The following is a 23,755-nucleotide window of genomic DNA, read 5'->3' as shown; positions in this document are numbered from 1 at the left end:
TAAAAAAGTTATGGCTCTGGGAAGGAGGGGAGCGAAAAACGAAAACGGAAAAAGCTCCGGGGGTGAAGGGGTTAATGTACACTCTGCATCCCATATTGACTGAAAAAAAACAAAAATGTAGAAATTTTTGCAAACTTATTGAAAAAGAAAAACTGAAATATCACATGGTCATAAGTATTCAGCCCCTTTGCTCAGTATTGAGTAGAAGCACCTTTTGAGCTAGTACAGCCATGAGTCTTCTTGGGAATGATGCAACAAGTTTTTACACCTGGATTTGGGGATCCTCTGCTATTCTTCCTTGCAGAACCTCTCCAGTTCCGTCAGGTTGATTGGTGAACGTTGGTGGACAGCAATTTTCAGGTCTCTCCAGAGATGCTCAATTAGGTTTAGGTCAGGGCTCTGGCTGGGCCAGTCAAGAATGGTTACAAACCAAAAAAAGAACCCTAGACCTCTAAAAATTAATCTTTAAATATATTTAAAAAGGTATATCACATAATAGTAGTTATCCAAAGAGTGCAAAAATAAACTAATTTAAGTAGGAGGGGAGTGATAACTTAACTAGTGCTAATCTCTCCTTAGACTGACCCTAGACTCACCCCTCCTACCAGCGGAGGTTGGCACCCTAATTTGTTAACGTAATGGCGCCCCCGCTCAATGTCGGCAGCCCTAAAGGCCCTCTTGCACCCTAAAAAAATCTTACACTAAATATACACAAAAAATACACACACATACAAAGAAATACCCAATGTAAAAATTATCTCGTAGTGCCAGGAGAAATATTGCAACCAAAAAATGGGTAGCAAAAGAAAAGGAAAAAATAGGTTGTAGCAAGATGACCTGTATCAAATGAAATGTCCAAAGTCTGTAATGCTAATAACAATACTTTAAACAGCAATTAAGGACCATAGATGGCCTTTAGGGCTGTCAACCGTGAGCAGGGGCGCCATTACGTCAACAAATTAGGGTGCCAACCTCCGCTGGTAGGAAGGGTAAGTTATCACTCCCCTCCTACTTAAATTTGTTTATTTTTGCACTCTTTGGATAACTACTATTATGTGATATTGATATACCTTTTTAAATGAATTTAAATAAAGGTTAATAGAGGTCTAGGGTTCTTTTTTGGTTTGTAACAATAGTAAGACCTCACTATTTCTTATGAAGGTTTTTCCAGTCAAGAATGGTCACAGAGTTGTTCTGAAGCCACTCCTTTGTTATTTTAGCTGTGTGCTTATGGTCATTGTCTTGTTGAAGGTGAACCTTCTGCCAAGTCTGAGGTCTAAAGCACTCTTTAAGAGGTTTTCATCCAGGATATCTCTGTACTTGGCCGCATTCATGTTTCCTTCAATGGCAACCGGTCGTCCTGTCTCTGCAGCTGAAAAACAGCCCCATGGCATGATGCTGCCACCAGCATGTTTCATTGTTGGGATTGTATTGGGCAGGTGATAAGCAGTGCCTGGTTTTCTCCTCACATACCGCTTAGAATTATCACCAAAAAGGTCTATCTTCATCTCATCAGATCAGAGAATCTTAATTCTCATAGTCTGGGAGTCCTTCATGTGTTTTTTAGCAAACTCTATGCAGGCTTTCATATGTCTTGCACTGATTAGAGGCTTCCGTCAGGCAACTCTGCCATAAAGGCCCAACTGGTGGAGGGCTGCAGTGATAGTTGACTTTGTGGAACTTTCTCCCATCTCCCTACTGCATCTCTGGAGCTCAGCCACACTGATCTTGGGGTTCTTCTTTACCTCTCTCACCAAGGTTCTTCTCCCACGATCAGTTTGGCTGGACGGCCAGGTCTAGCATGACTTATGGTGGTCCCAAACTTCTTCCATGTAAGGATTATGGAGGCCACTGTGCTCTTAGGAACCTTGAGTATGGCAGAAATTCTGTTGTAACCTTGGCCAGATCTGTGCCTTGCCACAATTCTGTCTCTGAGCTCCTTGGCCAGTTCCTTTGACCTCATGATTCTCATTTGGTCTGACATGCACTGTGAGGTCTTATATAGACAGGTGTGTGCCTTTCCAAATCAAGACCCATCAGTTTAATTAAACATAGCTGGACTCCAATGAAAGAGTAGAACCATCTCAAGGAGGATCACAAGGAAATGGACAGCATGTGACTTAAAGGGAATCTGTCAAAATCGTATATGAGCTAAGGCCACCGGCATCAGGTGCTTATCTAGAGCATTCTGCAATGCTGTAGATAAGCCCCCGATGTATCCTGAAAGGTAAGAAAAACAGGTTATATTATACTCACCCAGAGGCGTTCCCGCTGCGGTTCGGTCCGATGGGCGTCGCAGTCTGGGTCCGGCGCCTCCTATCTTCATACGATGACGTCCTCTTCTTGTCTTCCTGCTGCGGCTCCGGTGCAGGTGTACTTTGTCTGCCCTGTTGAGAGCAGAGCAAAATACTGCAGTGCGCAGGTGCCAGGAAAGGTCAGAGAGGCCCGGCGCCTGTGCACTGCAGTACTTTGCTCTGCCCTCAACAGAAGAGGACATCATCGTATGAAGATAGGAGGCGCCGAACTCGGAACCGCGACGCCCATCGGACCCAGACCGCCCCTGGGTGAGTATAATATAACTTGTTTTTCTTATCTTCCAGGTTACATCAGGAACTTATCTACAGCATTACAGAATGCTGTAGATAAGCCCCTGATGCCGGTGGCCTTAGCTCATATACGATTTTTGGGGTGACAGATTCCCTTTAATATGAGTGCTTGAGCAAAGGGTCTGAATACTTATGATCATGTGATATTCCAGTTTTTCTTCTTTAATAAATATGCAAAAATTACTACATTTCTGTTTTTTCATGCAAGATGGGGTGCAGAGTGTACATTAATGAGAAAAAAATGAACTTTTTTGAATTTAACAAACATTTGCAATGAAACAAAGAGTGAAAATTTTAAAGGAGTCTGAATACTTTCCGTACCCACTGTAAAGTGCTATAGTATTTAGTACATAGCGATCCCGATAAGAAATTTGTGGTAGATGTAAATAATGTGTTACCCGCCCAAAAGTTTAAGGCTATGTGCACACGTAGGAAATGTGGTGCAGAATTTTCTGCACTAAATCTGCATCTCCTGGCAGAATCCACAGGTGCATTTTTTATGCGTTTTTAGTGCATTTTTTGTGCGTTTTTTATGCAGTTTTTGTGCAGATTTTACCACTGCAGATTTCTATTAATGGAGGGGTGCAGAAACGCACAAAAGAAGTGACATGCACTTCTTTGAAATCTGCAGCGTTTCTGCGCAGATTTTTCTGCACCATGTGCACAGCTTTTTTTTTTTCACATTGATTTACATTGTACTGTAAATCACAGTGCAGTTCTGCAGATTTTCTGCAGCAGAAAAATCTGCTGCAGTTCTGCACCGATTCTGCACTAAATCTGCATCGTGCGCACATACCCTAATTCCTCCAAAAATAGAAATGTAAAGACTGAGCCCCTGTTCCAAAAGTTGGACCTACAGTAAAAATATTTTTTCCTATACTTCCTGTCAATGGGAGCGATTTTATAATACTGGTAGCAGCAATATCTCGTCCCACAAAGTGTGCAATACACTTACCAACAGGACACATGGGGCTAAAAGTAATGCCAAGCCGGACCCATAGTTGTGTTCTGCCACATTTATAAGTAGGATTTTAAAAGACAATCTTCGAAAATTAGTCAGGGCAACTCTAAAGCACAAGCCACTTTACCCAAGGTATGTGAGTGCATTTTAAAAAAAAAAGTGCAAAAGATTAATTAAACCCCCCAGAAAAAAAAACAGGTTCTTATTTGAACATTATATTTTCAATGTATTATGGCCACAAATCTGCCACACCTAATCTAAGGCATCAGAACTGGCTAACAGGAAAACAGATATTGTGGCCCAGAGCAACCAATCACAGTGCGGCTTTCATTCTACCACAAGAGTTTAAGAAATGAAAGCAGAGTTCTGATTGGTTGCTATGGCTAACAATACTATCTCTGTAACAGTTTTTAATATGCAAGGCTTATTATTCTATATATCCTTTAACAAGTTCAGGACCAGTTAACTCGCCAAGACTTCCTGACTAGGTCCATTTTTGGGTTATGGTCTAACATCACATGAATGCTGGGTCCAGAGGAGAAAGCAATGTCAGTGATTCCTAATCTATATACACAGCACTTTTTCAGTGTGGTGTATACTAGGAAGGCAGAGATGATAACAAACCATGGTTGTCTTCTCTATGGGGAGGCCGGCTGTGTCTGACAGCCGGCTCCCCACCCCTACAGCTAAACAAACATGTTTCAGAACATCAGTGCAGAGCAAAGTGCTGAACGCCCAGACGTATAAAGTCTATGGGTGGTCAGGAACTGTTTATTAGTGATGAGCGAATATGCTCGTTACTCGAGATTTCCAGAACACGCTCGGTTGTCCTCCGAGTATTTTTTAGTGCTCGGAGATTTAGTTTTTTTTCGCCACAGCTGGATGATTTACAGCTTCTAGCTTGCTTGATTACATGTGGGGATTCCCTAGCAACCAGGCAACCCCCACATGTACTTATGCTGGCTAATAGCTGTAGATCATTCAGCTGAGGCGATGAAAACAATCTTCGAGCACTAAAAAATACTCGGAGGTCACCCGAGCATGCTCGGGAATTCTTGAGTAACGAGTATATTCGCTCATCACTACTGGTTATACAAAGTGTAGATCACTTTTACATCTTCACTTTTTAAAACAGGCATAAAACCAGGAGGTTCAACAACACGTAATAGTTAATGGCAGCCTTCACCTTTTTGTCATCCTCCTCTTCGGTGCCTTTCTTGAACTCATGTTCAAAAGAGCTGGCTAACTCATTAAATAAACCGACCTCCTCGCAATTCTTCAGAAAGCGTGTAGGAGTGGGAGTCTGATCTATGAAGAAGGGAGAATTTTTCATATCAGACATTCAGCAGGTATAACAGTAATTAAACTCTAAATGCACTGCAATAAATATTAAAATATATTAAAGGAGTTGTCCAGGACTTGCATATTGATGACCTCCTCCTTTGGTGAGGTCATCTCATCAATATCAGACAGATTGGGGGTCTGAAAATCAGCATCATGAAAGATCAGTTGTTTGCTCCTGACACTGATACTGGGTGTAGACAGTGTATGGAGCCAGAACTTTGCAGCTCAGTAAGGTCTGCCCTCGGATCCCCACTGATCCGATGTCCAGTACCTACTTGATCAACCCATTTACACCAAATCTACCCTGTACACTGGGGTTACACCTCAGAATGTATTACTTCATTCCTCTTTAAGGTACATTTAGTCACCGTAGTTTTGTTACAGAATTATTTTGTGGCTGAAAAATCTTTGCCATACATCTTAATTCTCTATTTGCTATAAATTCTAGCAAAAAGAGAATGGAATTTTGTCTGAAATTTTGGGAACGAATATGCTCATAGGACCACCGGAGCATACAAGAAAATTCACTATGAAGTTCCATTCCAGTGGGCTTTTTATTTCACTATATATTTTCTATAAATAATGAATATTTAACGTATACATTGCTAATTATGCAAATTGTTTCTTCAGAGAAGAAGAGAGCTAGAACTCTAGTGCAATATAAAGTAAATGAATAGATATGAGGCGAAGCCTCAGCCAGCTCACCGATTCGCTTCACAGGTGCACGGAACCCGTCCTGACCCAACGTGTCTTCAATCCAATATGTGAAAAAGATCATATTAGATCGAAACGCGTTGCTTGTTTTTCTGTATCCACTGTAACTACATTCACTTTGCACAAGGACTTTGCATTTTTAATGGAAAAATAAAGAATTGGAAATTTTAAAAGGAGCTGGAACTACTAACTTTTTTCATATATTTGATAGAACTCTAGTGCCACCTATTGGAAGGTAGCAATCCTACAAGTCAATGTTGACCCTTTAACGAGCCTTGTCACATGACTTAGGATAATAGCCAAACCAGAATCTCAATTTGCAGACACTGTTTCGGGGTACTGCCCTTCGTCAGTGCAAAGTGGAGATCTGGTTTGGCTAAATGAGAGGTGTCAGACCGTTATCCAAGAAGTATCGTTTCTCCTTACAGAGACCGACATGCTAAGCATGCCGAGATGAGGAGACTTAAAGCCGCAATGCTCCTCTGGGTAATATGCTAATTATGCAAATTGTCTCTTCAGAGAGGAAGAGAACTAGAACTCTAGTGCCACCTATTGGAGGATTGGGGGATCTCCGCTTTGCACTGATGAGGGGCAGTACCCCGAAACACAGTGTCTGCAAATTGAGATTCTGGTTTGGCTATTATCCTAAGTCATGTGACAAGGCTCGTTAAAGGGAACCTGTCACCCCCAAAATGGAAGTTGAGCTAAGCCCACCGCTATCAGGGGCTTATCTACAGCATTCTTTAATGCTGTAGATAAGCCCCCGATGTAACCTGAAAGATGAGAAAAAGAGGTTAGATTATACTCACCTGGCGGGCGGTCTGATCCGATGGTCCTCGCGGTCCAGCGCCTCCCATCTTCTTGCGATGACATCCTCTTCTTGTCTTCATGCTGCAGCTCCGGCGCAGGCGTACTTTGTCTGCCCTGTTGAGGGCAGAGCAAAGTACTGCAGTGCGCAGGCGCCGGGAAAGGTCAGAGAGGCCCGGCGCCTGCGCACTGCAGTACTTTGCTCTGCAGAGAAGTACACCTGCGCAGGAGCTGCAGCGTGAATATAAGAAGAGGATGTCATCCTATGAAGATGGGAGGCCCCGGACCGGACCGCGACACCCATCGGACCGGACCGCAGCGGGACCGCCCCTGGGTGAGTATAATCTAACCTCTTTTTCTCATCTTTCAGGTTACATCGGGGGCTTATCTACAGCATTACAGAATACTGTGGATAAGCCCCTGATGCCGGTGGGCTTAGCTCAACTTCCATTTTGGGGGTGACAGGCTCCCTTTAAAGGGTCAACATTGACTTGTAGGAGTGCTACCTTCCAATAGGTGGCACTAGAGTTCTAGCTTTCTTCCTCTCTGGAGACAATTTGCATAATTAGCATATTAGCCAGAGGAGCATTGCGGCTTTAAGTCTCCTCATCTCGGCATGCTTAGCATGTCGGTCTCTGTAAGGAAAAATAATACTTCTTGGATAACGTGTATACATTAAAATTCTTACTGGTTGCTGTCTTCTGCCGTTTGCAGTGCTGCTCCGATCCTCTACTGCCTCCTGTGCCTGCAGTCCTTTCTGCCCAGCTCACACCACATACCGTTAGTTCCTTTCTTAATATAAGTCTATGATAGCCTGGTTCTGAGTCTCACAGACTTACACTGAGAAAGTGACGTACAGCCACACATGAAATGCTGCAGTGATCTGGCTGCTCACCACTGCGGCCATGTGATCCAGGAGAGGACCGGAGCAACGCTGGAAATGGCAGAAGAGTGTGAATGGTAAGTATTTTAATGCATTGTACAAATGTGAGACCTGCACATACTTCCCTAATATCAAATGGATGGGGAAATTAAAAAAACAAATCTCTGCACTGGGACATTAAGGGTATGTGCACACGTCCGGATTTCTTGCAGAAATTTCCTGAAGAAAACCGGAAATTTTCTGCAAGAAATCCGCATTTTTTTTTTTTGCGTTTTTTTTTCCGTTTTTTTTAGCATTCTGCAAGCGTAATTAGCTTGCAGAATGCTAAAGTTTTCCAAGCGATCTGTAGCATCGCTTGGAAAACTGACTGACAGGTTGGTCACACTTGTCAAACATAGCGTTTGACAAGTGTGACCAACTTTTTACTATAGATGCTGCTTTTGCAGCATCTATAGTAAAAGATAGAATGTTTAAAAATAATAAAAAAAATAAAAAAAATGCTTATACTCACCCGCAGACAGCTGATCTCCTCACCGGCGTCCGTTCCGTATAGATGGTGTGTGCGCGCAGGACCTTCCATGACGTCGCGGTCACGTGAGCGGTCACATGACCGGTCTCGACCAATCACAAGACGGCGACGTCATCGGCAGGTCCTTCACCGCACACCAGCTACAGGAACCGAAGCGACAGCATGCAGCTGAGAGGCGGGAAGACATCGAAGGTGAGTATAGGACTATTTTTTATTTTAATTCTTTTTTTTTTTGACCAATTATATGGTGCCCAGTCCGTGGAGGAGAGTCTCCTCTCCTCCACCCTGGGTACCAACCGCACATAATCTGCTTACTTCCCGCATGGTGTGCACAGCCCCGTGCGGGAAGTAAGCAGATCAATGGACTCCTAGGTGTGCGGAATCCCCTGCAATTCCGCATTTTAATGAACATGTTGCTTTTTTTTCCGCGATGCGATTTTTTCGCGGAAAAAAAGGCTACATTTGCACAAAAAATGCGGAATACACTGAAAATAATGGGAGGCATATGTAAGCGTTTTTTTCGCGTTTTTATCACGTTTTTATAGCGAAAAAACGCGAAAAATACTGAACGTGTGCACATGGCCTAAGGCGAACCTGTCACCCCCAAAATCGATGGTGAGGTAAGCTCACAGTCATCAGGGGATTATCTACAGCATTCTGTAATGCTGTAGATAAGCCGCCGATGTTACCTGAAAGAGGAGAAAAAGAGGTTAGATTATACTCACCCAGGGGCGGTCCCGCTCCGATGGGTGTCTCAGGTCCGGTACAGCGCCTCCCATCTTCATTCCATGACGTCCTCTTCTGGTCTTCACGCCGCGACTCCGGCGCAGGCGTACTTTGTATGTCCTGTTGAGGGCAGAGCAAAGTATTGCAGTGCACAGGCGCTGGAAAGGTCAGAGAGGACCGGCGCCTGCGCACTGCAGTACTTTGCTCTGCCCTCAACAGGGCAGACAAAGTACGCCTGCGCCGGAGCCGCGGCGTGAAGACCAGAAGAGGACGTCATGGAATGAAGATAGGAGGCGCCGGAGCGGACCTGAGACACCCATTTGACCGGACCGCAGCGGGACCGCCCGTGGGTGAGTATAATCTAACCTCTTTTTCTCCTCTTTCAGGTAACATTGGCGGCTTATCTACAGCATTACAGAATGCTGTGGATAAGCCCCTGATGCCGGTGAGCTTACCTCGCTATCGATTTTGGGGATGACAGGTTCCCTTTAAAATTGTAGATTCTGTTGTGAATAGGAACAAGAATGTGATGTGAACATGGCCTTACCTGGCACATGAGAAAACTGCATGTTAAGCAACTGCATAAAAAACATTGAATCAGGTCTGTTAGCCTAATATTGTGCCCTGTGTAACTATTACAGTGACCGGTCCGTTCTCCTGCAGCACCGTTTGGTTACCAGGAGCACTGATACGTTTTTGAGTCTGGACTGTTCATGAGGAGAGCGCCTCGTTATAGATGCCTATGCACAGATATACAGAAGTCTGTCCGCCATTGGCCTGTTAGGCAGAGGGAGGTGAGACATAGGCGAAAGGAGCGTCCCTCACTACACTGGACAAACTATGTGCCTGGTGTAGTCTCTCTGCCCTTCTATAAGGAGCATATTAAGCTGACAGACCTCCTTTAATGTTCTAATACATCCCAAATCACATGTATCCTGAATGGCAGCAGGTGAGGGCAGCCATAGTGAAGACTGTGTATTCTGCCACTGGAGGAGGCGGAAGAGCTTCCCACCTGCTCCAGGGATGGACAGACACCACAGGGCCCCTGTGTATGTAGGATATTGCCCACTCCCTGCAAATTACAGTGAGACCTCTCTGAAAAGACCATCACTTTAAGAAGACCCTCCGCTTCTTCTTGCCACACTTGGGGGCCTATTCATTATGACAGGTGTTGCACACACCAGTCCTTACGAACGGGCTCACTGAAGTACGAGACGGCTAATTCATTAAGAGGCGCTCTTCACTTAATGAATTTGGCGCACCTCCTAACTAGCGTGCGTTGCCACTTCAAATGTACTGCAGTCAGGAACTGGAGTACATCACTGGTGACATTTTCCCCACTAAGGCTACTTTCACACTAGCGTTAACTGCATTCCGTCACAATGCGTCGTTTTGCCGAAAAAACGCATCCTGCAAAAGTGTTTGCAGGATGCGTTTTTTCACCATTGATTAACATTAAGCGACGCATTGTGACGGATTGCCACACGTCGCACCCGTCGTGCGACGGATGCGTCGTGCAGTGGCGGACCGTCGGGAGCAAAAAACGTTGCTTGCAACGGTTTTTGCTCCGTCGTAAACGTCTTTTCCGACCGCGCATGCGCGGCCGGAACTCCGCCCCCACCTCCCAATGGGGCAGCGGATGCGCTGGAAAACAGCATCCGCTGCCCCCGTTGTGCGACGGAGACAACGCTAGCGTCGGGAACGTCGGCCCGACGCACAGCGACGGGCCGAGCCCGACGCTAGTGTGAAAGTAGCCTAAGGCGTCAAGTTTAATTAAATAGATATGTAGGCTTTGTCACACTTGTCCTACCCAGACTCTGCCCATATTGGAGTAGCTGGCAACACTAGTGTGAAAAAGGCCAAAAGACAAGATCTTTGTACAACTTCAGAGTTGTGCAAAAATGTCATTACTTAAAGGGGCTCTCCGAAAATTAGATAAAACGGCTGCCCACCCTAGTCACACCGAAACGTGACAAGGACGAGCTGTGGAATGAATTATATCAGGGAATCCAATTTATCTCATTCTTGTAAAACCCCTTTAAGGCATTATACTCTATAATTCTGGAGTAAAAACGTTAATGAATCCAACCCTTAATTCCCCACGAGTCAGTTCCATGACAGTTTATGCACACCTTAGAAGACCACTTAGGCCTCTTTCACACTTCAGTTGTTTGGCGTCAGTCTAAATCCGCCATTTTCCTCAAAAAACGGATCCGTTTTTTTTTTTTGACGGATCCGTTTTTTTCCCCCATAGACTTGCATTAGCGACGGATTGTGACGGATGGTCGTCCGTTCCATCCGTCTTGCGACGGATCCGTCAAAATTTAGCGGACGTCATCTAGACATTGACGGTCATTGCAACGTTTTTTGTCTCCGTTGAAATGACGGATCGCGACGGCTCCGTCGCGTCCGTCATTCCATAGAATGGCCACCTATGGGCGACGGATCCGTCGCAACCGTTATTTCGACGGATCCGTCGCCCCAATCCGTTTTTTCTATTTTTTTCAATTGCGCATGCTCCAAAAAGTATATACAACCCCCGAGTAACAGATCCGTCAAAAAAACGGATCCGTTACATCCGTTTTTTCAACAATTGTGACGGATCCGTCGATCCGTCACTTTGTCGGAAGTGACTGACGCCAAACGACTGAAGTGTGAAAGAAGCCTTACCGTGGCAATTGCGGATGGCCATCAGAATGAATTATCACTGCAGCTTCCTATACACAGACCCTTATGACAATCCGCCATTAATAGTGGGCCATGAAATTCATTATCTTCATCCTTTATGAGAAACCTTCTAGAAGAAGCTTTTAAGTAGCCATGGGCTCTCCCCCCCGCTGGGTCCTTGGCAGCACAAAAGGTATAACCTGCTTCAGTCCATTACACAAATCACACCAGTAAAGAGGGCACTTGGCGTGATAAACATTTTGGTGAATAATTAGTACAAGAATCTAAGAAACCTGCCCAACTGTCCATGGCAGCCAATCTGAGCTCCGTTTCCATTTCTTAGACTATTCTATAAGAAATATATAAAAGCAGTGGTTGGTTTGGCTGCCATGGGCACAAGGCCAGACTCCATAAGACGTCCAATATAACAGGGCCTTTCATTCTTCTCTAAATTACCTGCCAGAGGGGGCACAACATTACCTTGGATGATCACGGAGTCGGTCCTTGCAGGCCCAAACTTCAGGGTCATCTCATGCTTGTGTTTGTGTACAGCCAAATGGTCTTCATTTGTGAAGCGCTGCAATAAATGGAAGAAGCATTTAATAGTAATAATGGACCTAGACATAAAAGAAAGCAAAAAAAAATACTGTAAAACTTGTGCTGCTCAACCTATGCCACAAAATACGCCACTATGGCCTGAGAGCGAGTTTGTAGCTTCTGTATCTCTGCAATACGGACATGAGGCGTCTCACTATGCACCGAGACACACAGACAGGACAGTGGGTGGGCTACGAGTCTACTCTAGGACTCGCACAGCGACCCCGGCAGCTACCACTGAACCCAAGGTTACATCATACGGGCGACTCCTCGAGGGTAATTAGGACACTTCCATTAGCATTACAGGGAAGAGGAGTCTTCAGGCACATTTACATCAAATGCTTATCGAGAATTGCTGGCTTCCCAATAATCGGGCCATGTAACTAAGCTGCTGATCACCTGACGAACAAGCAAAAATGCATGTTCGTCGGGTGAAATGATATTTTTGGGGTTGCCTAATAGATCATCGTTCTTGACAGAACATTCCATGTGTATGTAGGACTTGAGCTGCGGTGAACAATGGCTGCCTATGTGCACTGAGCGATCTATAACACTGTTCTGTATGCATCGGAAGTGCGGACTACCTGTGTAAACCGGCTATAAAACGTCAGGTAAAAGAAAAAACATGTCACCGGTTGGCAGCCATTTAATACCACACTGTGCAATGTCAATGCGCCCACATGTCAGAATTGGTGTGGGTAATTGTTCTGCTACTCTAAGGATATGTGCACACATAGCGTACTTTATCTCAGATTTTGGCTGCATCAAAAAGACACGCTTATTTGTGTTTTTCCGCCTTTCTTTTGAATGGGGGAAAAATATTGTAAAAACGCTGCAAATTTAAAAAAAACAACAACAAAAAAAAACAAACAAAAAAAAGCTTTTGTCCAAATATGTAAGGACAAAATAAGCGGCATGTGCATGAGATCCCATGAATATTCAATCTGCTGGTGCTGTAAAATGCTGCATCTTTTTCTCGCTGAGAGAAACAGGACAAAAACGGAGTGTATGAACACTTCATTCACATCTCTGCCACTTTGCTACTAATCGGCTCCACTTGAGACTGCTGGTCCTCAAAGTCGGGTGAAAAATGAGATGCAATTCTGTCCCTAAAACATAAAGTGAATGTACAAACTGGAGATGAATGGCTGCCAAACAGCAGTGAGTGGCTGTACACAAGTCTGCTGAAGGGAGGAAAGGAAAATTTGCTTAACAATTGTACAATTTTTAGTGATCGCTAGTAGTCAGCTGAGCGAAGGATGTGACTGCCTTTAACTTAAATATGGCATATTAAAAACAGATAGCAGTTGTACAGCAGCGTCGCACTGATAACTTGGGAGGGGGATTGAAAAAAAAAAAAAAAAAGATGGGGAGTTCTTGTAACAGCTGAGAAATGCATTCCAGCAGCCAGGAAAAGTGAATAAAGGGCACCGCACCCCCTCTAGTCCCGAGCTTTTAGTGCCAAAACAACCTCAGGAAAAATAGGCCCCTGGAAGCCGTGTCCAAGCCTGGCACGCACAGCCTGCGGAAACATGAGAGCTATGGGATTACTGCACACATACAATCACACAAGCATGTTCCTCCACTTCCTCTGGGCTGGAGGAGAGCGAGCATATGTGTGCGGGGAGGGGAGGCAGCTGGGGAACGAGGAAAATGTCTGATAGGATATTATGTGTGATCATCGTCCACTATTCAATGAGTATTAGGAGAGAGACCTAGCGCAAGGCGAGCACCAAATCAGGAATTACAGGGTGGGGGCTTCACCCCCTAAGGAAAAGGACAAGTTTGGACCTAAGGACCACAGGAATGTTTCTTTTCCTCTTGGCATCCTAATATTTTCACATCCATTCGGTTTAGAGACATGTTGATTTTGGAACGTTTTACTCACTTTAGACTTCATTTTTAGGGTAAAAATTGTATTACTATAGTATTTCTTGCTAGTGTTGTACATGAGTAGTTACGGCTATGGGGACACTGAACATTGCCTATATCCTATCATGTCAAAGCAGAAATTTATTTATGCTAAAATGAGACAAAGAGCCCCTTAATGGGGTTTAGCCCATCTAAGATTCAATGCTCTTTAAATGGTCACTTTGCATAAATCAGTAGCACTGGTGAATCTAAGAAACACTGTAAAATATCTTGTGAGAAAAAACTCCTTTCTCCATTTACAAGCCACTTCTTTCTTCCCCCACTTGGGAACTCCCCTTACACCCACTATAAAACCCCCCATCAAAATAGTTCAAATCTGCATTGATGAAAGCAAGACGTGGACTGTCAGCCCAGTGAGGTGCCAGGTTACAGGGTCTTTTAAACTCAGGGGTGGCGAAGGAGGAGAGAGGAGCAGAGTGGATAAACAAGAAGAGGCCGATTGTACTACAGTTAGTGATTGATTTAGCTAACACAGAGCTGGATTCACATCCACGCCACTCAGTACTGCTGTATAAATGCCATGTATGCTGTTTCTCTTACTTCTGAACATGTCCCTAAAATAGAAATAAAGTCAGGAATCTGTTTCTGTGCATAAGAGACATCCACCATAGCAGCTAATCTCCACCCAACAGGAAACTCAAAATTAAAGATAGAGCTTGCAGAGGAGAAAGCTGGTAAAAAATGCAGACTACAAATCATATAATAGCCAGAAATAGTGCTATTCCTCATGTAAGCACATGACAGCTTATCACGAAAAGTTACCTGAAATGACAGTTAGGCCATGTTCACACGCTCAGTATTTGGAGTGGGACAATCAGAGGAAAGGTATAATAGAAACAAGTGCTCCATTTCTGCATTTTTCACCCACTTCTGCTTTACACGGATGTAAAATACTGACCAAATACTGAGTGTGTGAACGTGGCCTTACAATTCCATGATGAGGGGAGTCACACTTGTGAGCAGTCTGGTTACACTTGTTGGTGACAGCAGGGGGCACTTTATAAAAAGGAAATACTCGGTGCATCAGTGGGTATGACTCAGACGAGTACTGGCGTAACCTAGACATGGCCACCATAAGGATGACTGTGACTCATCTCGTCAGTGAAAGGTATCCCCGTCACTTATAGTCCCACGCAGTCAGACGAGATCATGATTTGCCTAAATAAGAATAATGATCCTCTTTAGTGCAGTGGCATTGAGTGCGCCCCTGTACAATAGAGCCGGCTTACATAACGCTGGAGTATAGTACTCGTCACATCATGCCACAACAAATCACAGAATTGACTGGAAGTATGCAGAATTTCATTGTGTTCAACAAACATCTTGGCAGATGTATCTGTAGTTTAACTTAAACCAACTGTTTAAAAAAAAAAAAAAAAAAAAGGATTCTAAAAGAACAGTATGTAGGTTTGGGCGGACATGACGATTCTTGCCGCTTGTGATGAGTCATTATTACACATGTGGGGCTGCGGAGTATGTGCACAAGAGCTTCACAGCACAAGTCAGTGTTGGAAAGTCCCTACGTGGAAGAAGGGAGCCGTGAGACGAATGGTGCGTCTACACCAGCCGATAATTGTTTCATGGGAATATTCGCTCCCAATTATCCAACGGTGTCCGCAATCTGTCGGAGGAGTAAAGCAGCACTTATCTGTCGGGTGATGATCATAATGATTGGCAGCGCATCACCCCGTGTACATAGACTCTGCTTTTAAAAATGCAATGGCGGGTTTGTTTTTTTTTTGTTTTTTTTTAACATGTATTGCCTTCAGCCTTCCCACAGAGGAAAAAAACAATGCACCAAAAAAAACACACGTAAAAAAAAAAAAAAAATTAAATGCAAAATGGCCAAGCATTTTCATGACATCACATCCACTTTGCTTGAACTGCTAAACACAACCTGTTAGTTTCACTGTTCTGAGCAAGCAGGGCAGTGGAGGATAGGGCAGTGTAAAACACCGAGCTACCCTCCATCCGTCAGAGTTGGGAACCTAATTCGCATATCAATAAAAGCAGAATATCAGTGCACTTGAAGTCTATGACTTATCGCTTATAAGACAGATGGCGGTGAGCAGTAATGACATTACGCAGCAGCTCATGTGTGCCCGCTATCAATCAAGGGGTGAGAGCAAAGAGCAGCAATGGACTGCAAGTGCCCATCATCGCACTTGCAAACCTAATTCGCATATCAATAAAAGCCAAATATTTTACAATGTTTTACACTGTCCCAGCCTGAATGACCTCGATCAGGTGTTACTGACAGTTTCTCTTTAAATGCAGATTTCCTGCATTGAAAAAAAGCAGCGTAACATTTTTTTTAAGGCTCAAGATGCAGTTTTTGGCAAAGCCAGAAAAGAAACTACACCTCGCATGTGGGGACGCAGATCTGCGACAAAATGTGTGACATTTTCTGGTGTAAAACTTTTGGAGAGCTTGGTGCAAACATTGAACTTTTTTTTTTTAACAGTTTAATTCAGTCTTGGGGGTAAATTAATCCCCATAAAGTTGAAACTATTTGATAAACTTGTATATGAACTGTTGAATTATAAAGCGCTGCAGAATATGTTGGCGCTATATAAAGATTTTTATTATTAAACTTGGGCTCCAGCGTCCTTCTGGTAGGACCCCAAGCAATGAGTTGGCTAGTCTGACAGTAATCTTGGTAATTTCCTTCCAGCGCCACAATGGCGTTGTTCACCTTTTCTTTATTTGAACTAATGTGTTAGGGACATGATTTTTGTGGCACTTACTGATATAAGTATTACAGTATCGCCTTGTCAGTGCCGCCTTCCTCACAGACTGACTACACAGCGCTCCTGTTCTCAAAATGGCTGCTACTGGTGGAACATGTGAACCGACCTGTGAATCAGTCTCCTGCAGTAGAAAAGCAGCTTTCGCACATGCAATGTTTTACAAACAGAAGAGGCTGATGGACGGGCCTGGTCACATGCTCCTCCAGTAGCGGCAATTGTGAAAACTGTGATGTCTATAAGGAACGGGGCACTAATAAAGGGGAAGACATGTAACCTTATATTTTAGTAAGTGGCACAAAATAATGTCCACAACACAATGGCCACCCCCTTTAAACTACCAGTTTGGTGTTTGTTTGTTTTTTATTTCCCCATCGATTAGGTCACCCTAATGTATGATCTGTGTGTGTACAAAAAATTCTGACATCTTCTGCCGTTTCCAGCGCTGCTCACTTCCTCTTCTGGATCACATGGCCAGAGTTGTGAGCAGCCTGTTCATTCCATTCCAATATTTGCAGTGTGACAGGAAATCACTTTCTCAATGTAAGGCCATGTTCACACGTTCAGTATTTGGTGAGTTTTTACCTCAGTATTTGTAAGCCAACACCAGGAGTGGGTGATAAATACAGAAGTGGTGACGTGTTTCTGTTGCACTTTACCTCTGACTGTTCCACTCCTGGTTTTGGCTTACAAATACTGAGGTAAAATTCTGACTAAATACTGAACATGTGAACATGGCCTTAGTCTGAGACTGAGAACAAGACTCTCAGACTTACATTGAGAGCAAGTAACTGTCCATATTGTGACCCAGCACGTCACCGACTCAGAGCTGCTGTCACAAGATGGTGAAGAGGTCCTGGAGCAGCACTGGGAACAGCAGGAGACAACAACCACTAAGTATTTTTCATTACCAATACCTAACCAATGATTAAAGAAAAAAAAAAAGAAAGGTGGAATGGAGAGTGAAACATTAGCAGGAACTACTCAAATCAACGAGTTGTCTACGTCTTGCAGGAAGTCCTCCAAGGTGATATAGGCTCTTTGTATCCGCTCTCAACTCTGACCAAGAGATAAGGATCCTGAAGAGGCGACCCCCTTATAGCTTTTGCTTTAAAGAGGATCTGTCACACAAGTACACTCTGCAGTATTTTGTGCCTCTGCTACTAGATATGGCCAGAAACTTAAATTTGGTTTTCCAGATTTAGGCTACGTTCACACGTTCAGTTTTTTCATCAGTTTTTTTTCCTGTCCTGTTTTGACAAACCGCAGCTAAAATTCAGCGCTGATTTTAGCTGCGGATTTTGATCCTTTTTCTTCTGCGGATTCCACTGCGGGTTTCCAAATGCAGTTTCCTATTGGTGCTGCTGGAAACCCGCAGCGGAATCCGGAGAAAGAATTGACATGGTACTTCTTTTTTCCGCAGGCAAATCCGCGCGGATTTTCCTGGGGAAAAAAGGATCGTCGGCACAGCGGATTTTGTTTTCCATTGGGTTACATTGTACTGTAACCTACATGGAAAACGGATGCGGATCCGCAGCTGAAATTCCGCTCCGGATCCGCACCAAAAAACGCACCGTGTGAACATAGCCTTAGAAAACCCCTTTCTCCCAACTACAATTTGCTTTAAAAAAAACAAAATCAAACAAACCTTGTTTTACTCACCCTCCCCAGGTCCAGCGGTGAGTGTCCACGGCTACTCCTGGTGTCTCTCATTACAGGCTGACATCATGTGGACAGCTTTGCAGCTAATTAGTGAGCTCATGAACACCTCCTGCTGCCAGCTCATGCAGAGCACAGTAATTGGCTGCAGCGCTGCTGACGTGACCTCACCGCTGCAGACAATAACGGAACCTAGGAGCAGCGGTGGAGATGAAGCGAGGAACTGGGAAGGAACACCACAGACACTGTTTTTCTTTTTAAATGCAATCAGGAGACCGGGGCTTTGTGAACCCAGAAAACTCCTGTGGGAGAACAGTTGGCAGAAGTGTTTTCAGCGTATTGGGCTGGTGGGTGTCCCCAGACATCGATGTTTGAGGACACAGGTAACTTACATTGTATTGGAATGAGGGGAAGAATCTACTGTAACAACAAATATGAAGCAGCAGAGTTTCAGTGTTGGAAACAAATAGTTGATTTGGTAGACAAAAATGTCATATGGAACCAGCGTGAAGGTGCCCTTCTATGCACAGATGGATCTATGTCTCTGGCATCACAGCTCAGCTTCATATGCGTGGAGCCTGTTACACCTATTCGGTTTTGGGTGAAGGGCACAATTAAAGTTATGTTTGGATTCAGTGCAGGAAGTAAAAACAGTACAGAAACGACAATGTGATCACAGCTTTATACTGGACATTTGGTAAAAATAATTTTCCAAGTGGGAGAACACACTTTAATTATATTAAAGGGACCCCAACAAGTCCCCAATACCGCTACCATATGTTTATTCCTATGTGAACACCCTGCCTAACAAGCACTTGGTACAGTATAAGTGATTTCAGGGTATGGTCAAAAAAGAATGGTAAAAATCCATTTCCAATAGTTTCAGACTAGTCGAGAGGCCATTGGTTTCTCCAGACTAGCCGTCCCAGTAATCATGTTACCGCTATCGTGTGGATGGGAGAACATGAATTACGAGAGCAGTGTCACCGCTACCTGTCTGCAAGTCTCCTGCATGAGCGCAGCGAAGCCGAGGGCGAAAGGCTGAGCGAGTGCATATAAGAGACTTGCAGACAACTAGCGGTGACACCGCTCTCGTAATTCATGTTCTCCCATCCACACGATCGCGGTAACATGATTACTGGGATGACTAGTCTGGAGAAACCAGTACCCTCTCGACTAGTCTGAAAGTATTGAAAATGGATGTTTAACATTCTTCCACTTATACTGTACAGAGGGTTTGTTAGCCAGGGTGTTACCATAGGAATAAACACATGCTAGAAGTTGGGTCGTCAGGTTGTCTTTAAAGAAAATTGACAAATGTGTTGAAAAATCCATCGGAGCACTACCTGGAGGTAGGTGGGGTGTTCTCTACACCGCTCCATGGTTTACAGGTCACTGACTCCAGCATATATACACATGAGCGCAGAAATATTCTCACTCTTGGTAAAACCTGTTTGCATATACTTGCTGAGCTCTATGGGGAGGGATCAGCATATACCTGGCTTTGTATCACATGAAAGGTGCCCAGGATCTGACGAGACTTGTCACAAACATCTCATGCAGCAGCGATGGGATTAAACTCAGGATTTCTATTCACCAAACACAAAGGATCATTCGCCCAACAGAGAACGTATCACAGAAAAGCCTTACTGCATGAGGATTGTTCCCCGATGTCGTAGATGAAGGTTACATAGGAAAAATGTCCTAATCCCTGAAGGAAACAGGCAATTTTCATTTTTGTGCTTTCATTATTTCCTCCCCTTTTTCAAGTAGCTGTAATGTTATCTCTTTGTTGACACAGACGTACGGGGGATCGTTATTTCACGTGACAAGGTATAGTTTTGAAAGACACCATTCACGTTACCATGTAATGAATGGAAACATATAAAAGGCGAGGTAAAATGGTGAAAATCAAAACATTACGCCATTATTTTTTGGTTTTATGGTGCCAATTGTGCAGTAAAAAAATGACCAGAGATCAGGATCCTTCAGGAGAGTATGATTACAGCAATAGCAAAAAATTGGTTTGTGTCACCATTTTCTGAGACTTGCACATTTTTTATTTTTACATTGATGTAGCCATGTGAGGGCTTGTTTTTTTGTTTGCCGAGCTGTAGTTTTTTTTGGTGCCATTTTGGGGTAAATACTATTTTGGAGTTTAGATTTTTTTTTCTCCTTTTCTACACACTTTAAAGGGAACCTGTTAACCAAAAAAAAACAAAAAAAAACCCGCTACTAACCTGCAGATATGGGGTAATAGAGTTATTAACCTGCCCGATGCCCACGCTGAGCCCCACTGTGGGAGAAAATTAACTTTGTTTCTCTCGGTAGTGCTCCGGTTTTAGCTATAGGGGCAACGCTGGTCCGGACAGAGCTGTCCCCCCCAATGCAGAGCGATTGTCAGTCAGGGCCGGGGCACGGTTACAGCCATCACTCTTGTAGGCTCACGCTGAGAACGGAGACTGAACCAGCACCAGTGCCGCCCACATAACCGAAACGCTGATGGGGATACATGAATAAAGATCATTTTCTCCCCACAGGTTCGGCTAAGTGCAGGCATCGGGTAGGTTAATAATTAGTGATGAGTGAATATACTCGTTGCCCGGGTTTTCCAGAGCACGCTCGGGTGTCCTCGGAGTATTTGTTAGTGCTCGGAGATTTAGTTTTTCTTGCCGCAGCTGAATGATTTACAGCTATTAGCCAGCATAAGTACATGTGGGGGTTCCCTAGTAACCAGGCAACCCCCACATGTACTTATGCTGGCTAACAGATGTAAATCATTCAGCTGCCGTGATGAAAACTAGATCTCCGAATACTAACAAATACTCGGAGATCACCCGAGCAAGGAGTATACTCGCTCATCACTATTAGGCCGGAGTCACACTATAGCGAGATACGGCCGAGTCTCGCAGGTTAAAACCAAGCTCTGGCACCGGCACTCCGGAGCGGAGCGTGCAGCTCCATGTGTTGCTGTGCGGCCGCACGCTCCGCTCCGGAGTGCCGGTGCCAGAGCTTGGTTTTAACCTGCGAGACTCGGCCGTATCTCGCTGTGTGTGATCCCGGCCTTAATAACACTATTACCCTGCAGAATAACCCAATATCTACAGGATAATAGCATTTTTACTGGTGACATGTTCCCTTTAGGCTATGTGCACATGTAGGAAAAGAGGTGCAGAATTTTCTGCACAAAATCTGCATCTCCTGGCAGAATCCGCAGCCGCGGATTTGCCGCAGTTTTTATGCGGAATTGATGCGGATTTTCAGCGGTTTTTGCCACTGTGGATTTTTAACATGAAGGGGGTGCAGAAACGCTGCAGATCCGCACAAAAGAAGTGACATGCACTTCTTTGAAATCCGCAGCAATTCCGCACAGCTTTTTTTTTGCCTTTGAATAACATTGCAGCAAATCCTCATCGTGTGCACACAGCCTTAAACAACTTCATGCTTTGTTAGATCGGACATTTAGGACCATGGTTATACCAAATATATTTAAATGTCTACATTTTTCATTGGGTAATTAGATTTTTTTTTTTTTTTTATAAAGAAAATTTTTTTGTGTGTGTTATTAATGCTTATAGTGAACTTGTAACCTGCGGCCATTTGAGTGCTTATTCTATATACTGCAATATGGCAAATATTATGAAAATATATATATATATATATACATACACACACACACACACACACACACACACACACACACACACACACACACACACAGTATAAAAACATGCACATATACACATGCACCACACATATACACACCAACGTTCAAAAGTTTAGGGTCACCCAGACAATTTTGTGTTTTCCATGAACACGGTCTGCGTTGCAACATTTTTGTTTTCCATTTGTTATTGTGTTCCTGTTTTAGCCAGAAAGGCTGAGTTTTGTTCCCATGGGTTGGTTTATGCTGACTGACAATAAACCATGACTTAAAGAGAAAGCGTTCCCATTTTTCCTACCTCTTTGTGCCGCCACGTGAGTGAATTACCACAATAGCTATGGTAGTATGTAGTAAAAGCCATATATGAATGAAGCCCAGCCAACATTGCAGCTACAGTAGGACCCTGGCAACAAATCCTCATCCTGCGATTGCACGGTGGGGTGACTGATGAGAGCCCAGAAGAGAAGCCGTGGTGGAAGTGGGCAGCTCAGTGTTTCAGAGCGGCATGTAAGGGAATAATAGCTGGAGCTAGCCCAGTCGCTGCTGTTTGAGGTGAATGCAGGCTGTGTAACACAGGCGGCATCTGCCTTGTGTGGGGTGGGCTCAAATCCTGAGTCTGCTCTGCACATACTGACCCGCTCCATGACGTACATATGCGTGATGGGCCGCTAAAGGGTTAGGATGTTTAATCTGAAAATTAAGATTTTAATTGACTGAAGTCACTTTTTAATGGGAACCGGTCAGCAATTTTTTGCCCCTAAACCGCAACCATACCTTACTATATAAACTGATGTTTCTAAAACATGATCCCGTTTCAGAATCCCACAGGCTGTGAGTACATGACACAGAGGCGTCCAGATCAGGTAGTGCTCCCATACCAACCCTACTGGCATGATTGTCACCTTCTCACCAATGTAGGTCATAGCAGCCTCCACCTGGAAGTTGCAATCAAGTAACAAGGGGCAGGTTTGGAGCGGTGACTACACGGTGGTCCTTGATCCGGAGGAGGCTCGGACTTGGTCCATGTACAGCCTAAAGTCCACACAGACAGAACATGGACAGAAACAACGCTCCTTTGAGGTCTAAGGAGGACGTGTTTGTTTTATTCTAAAATGGCCACTGTAAGTGGTGGTCCATCAGTAAGAACAATAGAGATACAAGCTGGTAGCTGTCGCCATGTAGTAAGTGGTTAGTGTACACAGGCAATCTCCGTGCAGGAGAAAGTGCACAAATGAGCCCTCTTTTCCCCCCATTGGAATTTTGTCAGAGAAAACAAATTCTAATTCCCTTTTTGTGATCTTTGAGCAGAATCAACAGACAGTGTAACCTGAGATGTAGAGGAAAAGGTCAGATACCGGCGCTGTTAAAACATACACATGCTAAAAATATTGTCACCTCAGCCTGATAAGAGAAGGGCGCAGAGCAGGCGCATGACGGACAGCGCACCTGGATGTTTCCTCCTACACGCGACATGTTGGGGGAGCCGAGGAATATACACAACGAGCAGCTTGTCAGTTTGATAAAGAATCCAACTCCTGGCCGAATTCTGCACTGTATGTGGTGACATGACTGTGCTTCCTACAGCCCCGGGCTGCGAGCAAAAGTCGCATAACATGTACGTGTGAAACTCGCAATGTGACAGACGCAATACTAAAAAAGTGCAAATGTAGAGGGTTTGTAGGAGAAGGAATCTGAGATATGTGGAATAAGCCCATTATGCAGCTTTTGTGGTTACACATTCTTGACTTGTAAATGAAACACCCATTCTAAAAATTTTGTATTTTTGTACTTGCTGAATTCTACTAGATTATGCAAGTAGACATTGCCTTAAAGGGAATCTGTCCCCAGGTTTTTCCTCAGAGCAGCATAAGGGTATGTGCACACGTTGCGGATTTCCTGCGGATCCGCATCATTTTTTA

At 44.1% G+C, this 23,755-nt stretch overlaps 1 protein-coding gene across 4 annotated transcripts in view; it reads right to left on the bottom strand.

Annotated features, from left to right (window-relative positions):
- The window catches only part of LOC143816956 (cyclic AMP-dependent transcription factor ATF-7-like), a 112,190-nt gene that overhangs the window by 11,822 nt on the left and 76,613 nt on the right, over positions 1-23,755 (bottom strand). For all 4 annotated transcript variants that reach the window (XR_013224032.1, XM_077297962.1, XM_077297965.1 and 1 more), the window contains exons 3-4: positions 11,718-11,814; positions 4,754-4,875 (exon numbers count right to left, since the gene is read on the bottom strand). Coding sequence is in view for 3 of the 4 variants with exons in the window: in XM_077297962.1 (XP_077154077.1) it covers positions 4,754-4,875; positions 11,718-11,814 (219 nt within the window). In the remaining variant the exon portion in view is untranslated. The remainder of the gene's footprint in view (positions 1-4,753; positions 4,876-11,717; positions 11,815-23,755) is intronic.

This window comes from Ranitomeya variabilis, chromosome 3 (assembly GCF_051348905.1).
Source record: "Ranitomeya variabilis isolate aRanVar5 chromosome 3, aRanVar5.hap1, whole genome shotgun sequence".
NCBI lineage: Eukaryota > Metazoa > Chordata > Amphibia > Anura > Dendrobatidae > Ranitomeya > Ranitomeya variabilis.
This window is presented reverse-complemented; position numbering and strand designations above follow the sequence as displayed.